This window comes from Atta colombica, unplaced genomic scaffold (genome assembly GCF_001594045.1).
Source record: "Atta colombica isolate Treedump-2 unplaced genomic scaffold, Acol1.0 scaffold126, whole genome shotgun sequence".
NCBI classification, from domain to species: Eukaryota; Metazoa; Arthropoda; class Insecta; order Hymenoptera; family Formicidae; genus Atta; species Atta colombica.
In genome coordinates this window covers 4,917,916-4,929,754 of record NW_017259213.1, presented here as the reverse complement: position 1 = coordinate 4,929,754, position 11,839 = coordinate 4,917,916, and the positions used below count along the sequence as shown (strand labels likewise).

Here is an 11,839-nt window from a genome sequence, read left to right as displayed (position 1 = left end):
TATATATATATATATTTCGAAGATAGTTATCGAGAGCAATTAATATTATACAGTATTTTCGATAAAATTATTAAAAAATTAACTTCTAAAAAACATAGAATTTATATGAAAATTAATAAAATTTAAGTATCATAAAATAACTTCGTTCGAGAAATACTCGCCAAATTTTTAACGTTATTTATAACTAATTTATTTTTATACGTTTAATAGCACTAGGATTCACAAATTTTAAATAATTTTTAGTCCAAAAAAATAATTTTTATTAAAAGTATTTGAAGCGCTGAGTTCAAATATATTACCGGAAAAATTTTATCAGATCAAATTTAAAACATATATGCTAAAGTTTTAATTTCTTTTTGAATAATTTGTGTGCGATAAATGAGATAAGGTAAGCAAATATTTCTATCAAAATTTGATGATGATCAAAATTTGAGAAATGTTATAGATATTGGATACGAAGACATGCTAAGGTTGCTAATATATCAATCTATATGTATGAAATCAATTTAAAATCATATAAAGAACAAAAATTAAACGTTCAATTACTAATTTATTTTCTAATTTCATTAAATAAAACTTCATTATATATTAGAAAAAATATAGTCTTTTTTTATATCTTAAAAATCAGATTTAATGAAAATATTTCAATTGCAGATTCGGATTCAGCGTCGAAAATTAGGTATCCTGAAAACCGTCTTATGTCTCTTGCACAAAAGCGTAAACTATTTATAGTATAATTATACACATATATTCTGTTACATAATTTTGACATTTTAGTACTCAATTGCTTGATGCTGTGATTGCTACTAGAAAAACTTTAGAGTAATTTTGTCAGTGTTAGTGAGAGCTAAAGAGATTTAGATTCCAAGAATCTCCCCCCTTCCCCTCCCCCCCTGAAAGAGATTTTTAAAGAATTTGCAAGTCATATTTTTTACAAGGCGAGTGCTCGCATGAAATCTATTTCCATAACATTCTCGTGGATTTTACTCGATTGCTAATGAATCGTACGATCTCGCTGCGACATTGCGAAAATTAGCTGAAACCCGCGCTAACCCAAGTTAATACACACAACGATATCTCGTCATCTATTTCTCTCATCTAGGAATGATTATCTTGATGTATGTGACTCGCAAAATAGATTTACGGTATTGCAAAAAGCGGATGAGCAACTCGAATTTCGACAGTCGCATAATATATTGGATGCGATTTTAAATTGAAAGAATTTCTTTTTAAACAGCATAAACGTCAAATGCATCGAGATATGTAATAAGCATTATCCATATTAAAAAATATGATCATTTTTATAATATAAAGACAAATACTTTGACGAACATTTGGACCTGATTTTTTCTTTGTTTTTCCTCCAAATAGTAGATAATGATAAAGATAAGAATTTTAGAATCGCATCTGATTGATTTAGAAATCGATGATGGTGTATTCATGAGAGATAGTACAACTCTTCGAAATAAACATGCATGTGATTGTGCGAAAAAATTATTAATGCATTTTAATATTATGCATCGGATGCATTTCTACTACATACTTTTTCTTTTTTCGGAAAAGCAAATCGACAAGAGTAAGTAAGTAGTATACTTATATTGAGGGCTATCTCTTGTAATGTTTGTGTTTATTTTTGATAATAGCGCATGTTTTTTTGATAACAGCAATTATGTTCATGTCTTTCTCTCATATAAAATTAAGATATCACGTTTTTCTTCCGTCTTGCCACGTATCTAATGTACAAAACGGTTATTTTATTCATTTCCGATTTAATACAATGTTACAGAAATCATTATCAGATAAAACATTAGATAAACATTAGATAAAATCTATCAGCAACTCAGACAACATACATTGTCTAGAGGATCTCTTTATGATGTCTTTCAGATATCTTTTAGTTTTTAAATTCTTTGAAATGGACTCTCACTTAAAAAAATGAAAACCAATCTTGAAAAAAAGTGAAAGAGTAGATATGTATGTTCTAACATATGCCTTTATGATGTCTTTTAGACATGCGTATTGTCTGGGAAATATAAATACTAACGAAGGTTTGTTATATTTATTATAAAGGAAAAATATAACATGCGTTGGGAATTAGAGATTAGGGGAATTAACAAAGGTTTTAAGAAGATCTTGAAATGTCTCAAGGTCTCTCTACGATTCTTCCCGAAGGCCTCTCCCTTTGATCAGTCTAATCTATCTCGTGACTGATCGCGTTTGTTCTTTGTCAATCCCTCGTAGACAGAAAATAAAGGTGACGTAATAACAAGTATGACGTGTAATAACAAGTATGAATATTAGGAATAGCAATTTAAATATTAGCAATACGTAAAGATATTAGCGATGTAACATTATATTACATTAATATGCATTTTGATATTTTTAACACGCTAACTTTGGCCCGTCATTAGGTATGTATTATATTTAATTATTCGGAATAGTTTCTAATCGGAATTCTATTATTTTCTAGATTTCTACTACGTTTTCTAGGAAAAATGAATAATTCCGATCGGAATCCATTCAGCGATTTATTTCATGAGAGATAGATGCCTTGGAACATATAAGTTCTAAGAACTTATATAATTTTCTTAATTTTAAGATAGCGTAATGATTTGGAATAATTTTATTTCGCAATCTTATTTTTCATAGTTGTATTTTATTTATGTGTCAATAACAAAAAATTTTTGTAAGTACTAAGGACTTATGTATTCCTTTAACGTCATAAAAAATACATATTTATATATTCCTATTTAGTGAGTTGACTGCACTGCATGATTCTTATAGTACTTTAGTTTACGGTTACTTTATTTGCTAAATATTATTTCATAGTGGTTAAAAAAATTACAAAAATTAGAAGAAAAAGTATCAAATTTAATGTATCAATATTGCATTAAACACCATACACGTATAATTATATATCCATATATGATAAAATTATTTTATAATTTATATCTTTTTTTTTCATAGCCAAAATAAACGGAAAGTCCGGCGTGAATCATCAGTGACGCGATATGGAAGATGATAAATGATGATACGTGTCTCAATGTATTAATTCGCAATTAATTCTGACATATATGCATCAAAATATATGAGCTATATACACAGATTCACACCATCCTGAGTTAATTTATTTGCTTTGTTCTCTCAAGGAGAATGCGTTAGATGCGTTTAAACGATGCAGGAATCACACGTCTAGCACGTAGATCACAAAAACATAAGTTATAGATAATAGATTATTTTGTACAAATGTGATTCATGAATCTAAAATCTAAGTTAAGATCTAAGTTCTTCTCTTCTGCCTGCATTACAATAGTAAAGATGTAATATACATATGTAAGATATTGCTGTAGGCTAATATCTAATCCATCTGACTAGCATCATTTGTTATTCATGCAATTCTTGTCTCTAATATGACAATGACTTGTCTCTTTAACAAAGTCTTCGATTTTCAATATCTTTACGAGTTCAACTTCTCTCTTTGTTTTTCTAAATAGAACAGGCGCTTATAAATGCATGACATGTAAGCGATACAAGAGCTACAAAAACATGAGAATAGACGATAGATATTATTTCGTAAAAATGTATTTCATGAATCTGAAATGTGTTTAAAAATCTAAATTATGCTTTTCTGCCCGCATTATAGCTGTGGAGCTGTATTTAATATATGAGACGTTCCAGGCTTATATCTGGCCGATTCATCTGACTAATTAGCATTATTCGTTATTCATGTGATTCTTATTTTCGATCTGACAGCGGTCTATTTTTTCGATTTGTTTTTTCAACGTCTTCGATTTTTCCCTATCTTTTCAACGAATCGAATTATCAATTACAAACATCTCGACATCTGTAAGTAAATGTAAGAGACAAAAGGACGCTCTTGTTGTCTCACTCGTTTTCGCATTACTTGCATCCTCTGCACTCCGTCTCTTAAATTCTTCTTTTTTTTCGTGGAGATTTACACACACACACACACACACACACACACACACACACACACACACACACACACACACACACACACACACACACACATTATACGCGGTGTGGCAGTAAAATTCGGGGAATGTTATGAGAAAATAAGCATTTTAATTAATATATAAATGACTTTTTTGTCCTTCAAAGTAATCCCTTCTAGAAACAATACACTTCTAATAGCGTTCAAACAGCTTGAAACTCTGTAAAAAATCTTTGGATATCGTCTTAATTAGTCTTGTTATCTCACGATTTCGAAATGTTTGTGAATCGAGTCCCTTTCATCGCTTTTAATTAATTAGGAAACACAAGATCGAAAGAATATCTCTCTAAATTTCTTGGAATGAAATCTTAGTCTAAGGCCAATGTTACCTTTAAGCGAGACTTAACACTCTCTCTGTTTTAAAGTTAAAAAAAGAAGACAGAGATAAAGAGAGTTTTAAGCCACTTAAAATCAAAATAATGTTGGTGCAATCGAGCCTTATTATAGAGAGTAAAAATACAACCATTATTGGAGAAGAGTGAAAATATTTCACTTCTTAAAAAAGAGTAATAATTTTCACTCTTTTTGAATGAAATTTCATTCCAAGAAAGTGAAATCAACTCCAAAAAGAAGTGAGATTATAGAAAGAATGGAATGTATAATTGCACACGAACCAATTGCATACAAGCCAATCACAGCGCTAAAAAAAAAATTAAAAAAGCTCTCTATGCAGAAGTCGCTGTGATTGGCAGTGGACAATTATAATTGTGAGCAGTGTGCGAGTGAACCACTCCCGAGAGAATGGTACAAAATAGTAATGCAATGTTGATTCTAAAAATTTGTTCGCGTCGCAAATTTGTTCCAATTATGTGTTCCAATATGTTCTTACCAAAATGTTCTTATCATAACACCTACTTTAACGTGAACGTTGAAGAATGTGATGCGAATAAACCTAAGAATCGTCGACTAAGAGAAAAATGTCTTTTTTGGTAACTATTTGTTTAAATAGTGCCAATTGAATATTTATTAAATGTTAACAGCAAAGCGTGTCTCAGTAAAATGGCACAAATTTGTAATTCCTTATATCTACTTGCCGTAGATTTATCTTCAATGATTTATCGATATTCTAATAACGTAATGGCAATAATGTGCATACGTATTGTCAGCAGTTTAATGACAAGATAGCTGCATCATAATGGCTGCGTTCAGCAGAGAAAACTAATCAGTTAATGCTTAGTAATTCTTTAATACGATTGGTTCCTACATTTAGCTTTAGCGAAGAACTAAAGGTAAGAATCAACCATTAAGCACTAACTGATTAATTTTTTCTGAACGCAGCCATTACCTTGCGTTGTCATCAATATAACAGCACTATATGATTCTATATATTATATCGACAATATAACGGCAATAGTACGAATTTTGATGATAAAAATTTTACAATTGTCGGCAAATTGCTGGCAAGTTGCTACTCAAAGGTGTCACATCGAAGGCATCGAGTTGCTAATAAATGCGAACTCAGTTGCTACAATTCTAGTAGGAGCACGTACTTAGGAATGTATACTCAGCAAGCATCATGTTAGTAAGAAGATCATGTTAGTAAGAAGATCATGTTAGTAAGAAGTCACGTTACTAACTGAATATTTATTTGATACAAGAATCATTAATTTGTGACTTAATTATTACTATTTTTTATTTGGCAAATATTTATTTTCCGTAAATAAATGTTACATTAGTACTATGCAAACAATTAATAAAATTTATATTTTTTTTTCAGTGTATATATTTTTCAGTGTATATATTTTCAGTGTATATATATTTTGAATTAGAACTCCAGATAGAATTCAGAAAGAATCATAATTAATCATAATGATGTCATAAGTCATAATATCATTATGATGTTAGTTGATTCTTAAAAATAATTTTACAACAACTAAGGTGATGATGATGTCTTTATAACATTATGACTTGAGATTGTGATAACAAAACTTAAGGCAATATCCTGACTTTTCACAGAGTTTGTGCAAGCTATATGAACATTGTCAGAAATGTATTGTCTTTAGAAGGGATTAGTTTGAAGGATAATAAAAGTAATTTGTATATTAAGTGACTCAAGCAGAACAACAAATTACTATGATATCAAAATGATCATTAAAAGTCATTTTTCAATCATTTCCGATTCATTTTAATATCATTTGTCGTGATTCTGTTTGATTGATGTTTATCTTCCTTCATTCATCGAACTTCATTGCCATCCCACATATTTTATACAGCTGTTTCGTTTCAACCGTGAAAAGTGCAGCAAAGTGTAAACAACCGAACCTGACTTTCGTTAAATACATGCATTCGAGTGAGACTATTTCGAGAGTTCGTTCTTTTTGCGATTGCGCCGTGTGATCGCTTATTTATCCAATTTGAGACATCCAAATCGTACTATCGATGCAACAAAAACGTGCTCGAAAAAGACGGAAAAAAAGAGCGGAATACGTTACGATTGTAAAATATATATATATATAAATATACCAACAGAAAACAGCTGCGGCCAAACTCGAAGTTTGCCAAGAAGACCCACAGACGGAACGTGACAATAAACAAGAGCGAATTCTCATACAATTGAATGCAACTGGGACTCACCGGGAATTGCCGGGAATCGAGAGCGATAGAATCGAACGGCGATTCCCCTCCCTCTCATTGCGCTATTGCGCATCCAGGCTCTTCCGGTTGGCGCGGAACCGACAACCGACGAAGGGGGGAAGGTGGACAGGGGAAAAGGAAATGGTCCAGCACTTTCGCGCACTCACCAATAAAATATCCGATCGGAGTTGAAGTGAAAATCGAGCAGCAGCTTTTTGCAGCGACTCCATGTGACGGCGATCGATCCTCGTCGGCGCTCGTCGTCGTCATTGGCCGTGGACATAACGGCCGTCTCTGTCATCACCATCGCTGTCATTCGCCCGTCGACGCGAGTTTCCATTTCGGCAATGTTCACTGCCGCGTGTTCGATTGTTGACTGACGCTCCCGTGATTGGTTTTCTTGCCTGACTGACCGACCGACCGACTGGTTAGCCGACCCGAACGAGCCGCGAGTATGCGTGCAAGCGAGCGAATTCACGCTCGGAGGCACCACACTGAATCCGCCGCGTCTCCGCCGCGCGTAGCGGAGTAGGTATACACGTGTAGAGTTTATAGTATGCTCCAGTGTATACTATGGTATGCTACCAGCTACATCATGCCAAAGTACGTAGATAAGCACCGCTGACGATGCGGTCGTGATCATCACCGACCGATATCACCCTGACTCACGTCTTACATCTCGCGAGACGGCGACGTGCCTTCGAGAATGATTACGGCGAGACAATGACGTGCAATGACATGAGACGCGCCGACCTACCGCTATAATTTACGTTGAACGACTCTGATCATATTCGCGCTCTCTTTCCCGAATTTTATTTGATGGAACATGGGACGTCACTTGCGCTCTCCGCGAAGGGGGGAAGGAGGAGTCATTATGTAATCAATGTAATGTCCGGATTTATTCGGAGATTTTCGTTTATCCGAGCATGTATTATGAAACCATTCGGAATTGTTCAATATTTTTATTCTGTGTTGCCTGATGTTCTCTTTCATGCTTCTTTTCTTTAAAGAAAATAAAAATAATTTTGACAATACATGTCCAGCTTCTTATTCGATTGTTTCCGAAACGAGGGAAACATTCGAATTTCGCGCACGCCATGATTTTTGGAGTCGCGACTGCCCGAAATACATGCAACGATGCTTGTATGCATTCGATACTTGTAATCGAAAACGCATTGTCAATCGAACTAAACTAGATCGCGTTCCTTCTAGGTAACTTTATGGTTTCATGATCGCGCATATACATGACATTGTAGCAGGGTTGGGTAAGTTAATGTTTTTTTTAACTGAATAAAGTTAAAAGTTGAAGGAATAAAAAATTAACTTAACGTAAGTTAAGTCAATATTGAATTAATTTAATTAAAAAAAAAATTAATTTTGAAAAAAATTATTTTTTAGATCAAAATGTCCTAATTTTTCTTAAAATGAGATTAAATAACTACAATATAGATTATTAAGTAAATTAAATTTTTTATTTTTTTATTCATATGTGATATAAGTATATAACACATAATGTAACTATATAAGTTATATAAGTTATATATAACTTAAAAAAAAAACAACCAGCACATAGAGAAGACACAAGATCAGTGATTATTTTTTAATAAGTCTTAAGCCATAAGAAATTGACCAATTCGAATGCGAGAAGAATATTTGACTGTGTGTTGGTCAATTTCTTATGACTTGAGGCTTAAAACACCTATTATAAAATCCGGACTAAGGCTTATGGCATAACCGCATAAACCAATCAGAGGGCTATATTAATATCTTAAGAAATTACTTAAGATGGTCTTAAAATATGAACAGAATACGAATATATGCCCTTAGTCTTATTATATCTTATTATTTTTCTAAGATATTTAAAAGAGATAAAAAAATTGTTTAACTAGTAACTAGTTGAAACGTTAAAAATCAAAAAAAAGTTAACGTTTAAAAGTAACTTAGTTAAATTAAAATTTAATGCATTTAAAATTAACTAAGTTAAGTTAAAAGTTATTAACTTTTTTTTTAACTTTTAACGTTTTAACTAGTTACTACCCAATCCTGCATTGTAGATACACACTACGCACGCGGTCTGGTCTACATATAGCGCCACTCACATGGCACAGAAACCTGCAGCAACGTTTGATATAATAGAGATTCTATGTTGTTCGCGTCGCATGCTTCAACATGCTCCACAATATGCTCCTATCACAGCTCACTCCAACACGCTCGTTAGATTGAATTGAAATGATTATGGATAATAATATTTTATAATATTGTATATATAACAGAATACTTTTAAACAGAATACTTTTATGAATGACACAGGTCCAAAACTTTTAACGCTTTCAGACCTGAGTCCGAACGTCGCGCGCTACGATAAAACAGCAATAAAGTAGGAACGGTAATAGGCATGAATACCGACATTTCAATTTCAAGCTAAAAATACCCGGTCCCGAGCATAGAACAAGTCGGAATAGATTCCGATCGGAATTATACAATTATCCGGGAAAAAAATGTTTTATATATAAATTATATATGTAAAAAAATTGCCATATTTTTTATTTGTAATTATATATAAAATATGTTCATATATATAACATTTTTTCCTGGGTATTTTCTAGATTTCGATTGTGTTTTTCTAGGAAAAACGGAATAATTTCGATTAGAATTAATTCCGACATGTTCCATAATAGGTACCTTAGACTTAGACAGCTGACATAATAAAAAAAAATTGTTATGTTGAAATACGATTATACACGTAATTATGATCCGGCATTTTTCAATCTCGATAGTGTTAATAACGAGATTTATAATGTTATTTATGCTACAATGAGTACAACATTATCTCTAGTATTATCTATAAGTAATATGTTCAGCTGATGAGAAATTCGTGGTATTCGGTATAGATACACCGGACGGGCGTGATATTCGTGCATCAAACGTGTTTGCTTTCAAACGCGCTGAGAGAACGGATAATTGTTCGCATAGATACTGGTATACGGAAGTATATTATATAGGTGGATGTTTATTACATATCTTGGCACGAGCATTAAAGACGTAACATCAAAAGCAAATTTTCAACATTGTATGATTATAGCGTGAAAAAAAATCAAAATGAAGAAAAAAATGGATGTTTTCAAAGTTCTTCATGTTTCCTTTCTTCAATTTAATCAATCTTCGTTTACACGTTATCTCATTATTTTTTAAGCTGACAATTAAAGAAACTTCATTAATTTTCTAGAGAAGAACCTGACCTCGAGTTCGCGATCTTCTCGATACCCTTGAAGATTTTGTCGTACAATTTCATTGCGACGTATCCGAATGATTGAGCTATCAAGAGGATAATTCTGGCGCATGTTGACAATATTATATATCGCAAATTCACGTCACGCAGAATAAGCGGAACAAGCTATTCCATTAAGTGCACATATACTGAAAGCACCGCAGTCTTCAATCTTCAGTTTAACATTTACGAGAATTGTTTTTATGAAGAGTCATTCAATTTTATTACTTTTTTTTTTCTATTTTTTCGAACACTAATCGAAAATGAATAAGCAGCTTGCTAAACACATGTGAAGCTAAAAATGCAAGTGAGTTAAAATGCGGATAAAATTGCGTTTAATTTAACAAAAACTATCGTATAATCACTTGAATGTTGGTCACGCGACGATGTACCGTGATAGAATATCTGTCAATTTTGCAGTTGCTATTCTTACGTAATTTAGAAATTATAATTCAAAAAAATATCTTTTTTAACAGATTATCCAAAGAATCAATTGAACAAAAGACGTCCAGTTTGGTTCGCTTTGGTGTTCCGCTTTCTTAGTGCTCCAATTCTCGCCTTTTCCTGTCGGCGCGGAAATCCACGTATAATCTACGCTCGCTATTTTATACTTTCCAAATGTGGAAAGTGCGAGAGAGTAGGTGATTCGAACGGAAACTATCGATCAGTAGTTCATTTCTAGTCGGTCAAAATAATCGCCGACGTCGGAAAGTTCGCGACCCTGTCACTATCCTTCCGAGTACCAATATTTGATAAATCACTCGGATGAAGCCAGAGAAGCCGCGCGCGACAGCGCTTACATAACAGCCCAATGTATTCGTATGCACATCGACGTGATGCACTGGTGATGAATCATCGATGATACTCCCGCGCCAAGATTTCACTCGCGAAGGATGTAAAGACGCGTGGCTCGCGGTTTTCCCTCACGGAAAAAAAACACAGTTGAAAACTTCAGTGAATCTACAGTTAACACAACTACAATATACAGACAGTCTATTTTCTATGTTAAAATAGCAAAGTTGACAGCTGAATAACATTAGCGATTTGTTAAATCATCAAATCTTTTTAGCTATCAATGTTTAATTTGCGTAATAAATTATAGATTTGTTATACCACCCAATTAATTTTTTTTCCGTGCTTGCATCGATTCTCGTCATTAATGTAAATAGATTAGCTTTAATTTTGTTTTAACTTATTTTTTATTTTTTTTAGTTCTAAGAAGCAAAAAATTAAAAAAGAATACGTAAATAAGAAAGTATATAAACAAGGCCGTAAGGAATCAACCGCAAGTTGTTAAAATGCGAGATATAAATTTTATTATTTCAATTTTCGTACGTAAAAAAGAATGAACTTTAATTTTGTTTTTAATTTACTTTTTATCTTTTTCCACTTCTAAGAAGAAAAATCGAAAAAAATTAATCTTGCTTTAACTTACTTTTATCTTTTTTTAATTCATAAAAATTAGAAAAAGATAAAGAGTAATTTAAATCGTAATGAAAGTTAATATTTACGTAGAAATGAACATCAGTCTGTGATCCAAATCCTGATTGTATCGAAAGTTTCAGTTAAAATTTTTTATCGATTAAAAAAAAATGATTTCATTTCAAGTGAGAGTCTAATTCAATTAACATCTACCCTTTACAATCTTTTTGAATTCTGTTGAAATTAGATTTATAATATATTAGATTATAATATATTGAATTTTTAATTTTATATTCAATTCTGTATGTATAATTACTGTAATTAATCACGGAAATTTATAGTGATATAATAATATATTGAATTTTTAATTTTGCATTCAATTCCATGAGTATAATTACTGTAATTAATCACGGAAATTTATAGTGACGTAAGTGAACGATAAAGAATGCGTGCAATAATACACATGATTCGTAACACCATTTGATTGCAATTATAATTACACGTTATGTAAGCTGCATTATTCTATCCTTATTTTTATTTTTATTTAATTACGTCTGATG

General features: G+C 32.1%; 1 protein-coding gene across 1 annotated transcript in view; it reads right to left on the bottom strand.

Moving 5' to 3' along the window:
- Window positions 1-6,896, bottom strand: part of LOC108694930 (patched domain-containing protein 3-like) — a 13,348-nt gene extending 6,452 nt beyond the window's left edge. The window contains exon 1 of the mRNA XM_018204624.1: window positions 6,757-6,896. Coding sequence (XP_018060113.1) covers window positions 6,757-6,896 — 140 coding nt within the window. The remainder of the gene's footprint in view (window positions 1-6,756) is intronic.
- Between the last annotated feature and the right edge of the window lie 4,943 nt (window positions 6,897-11,839).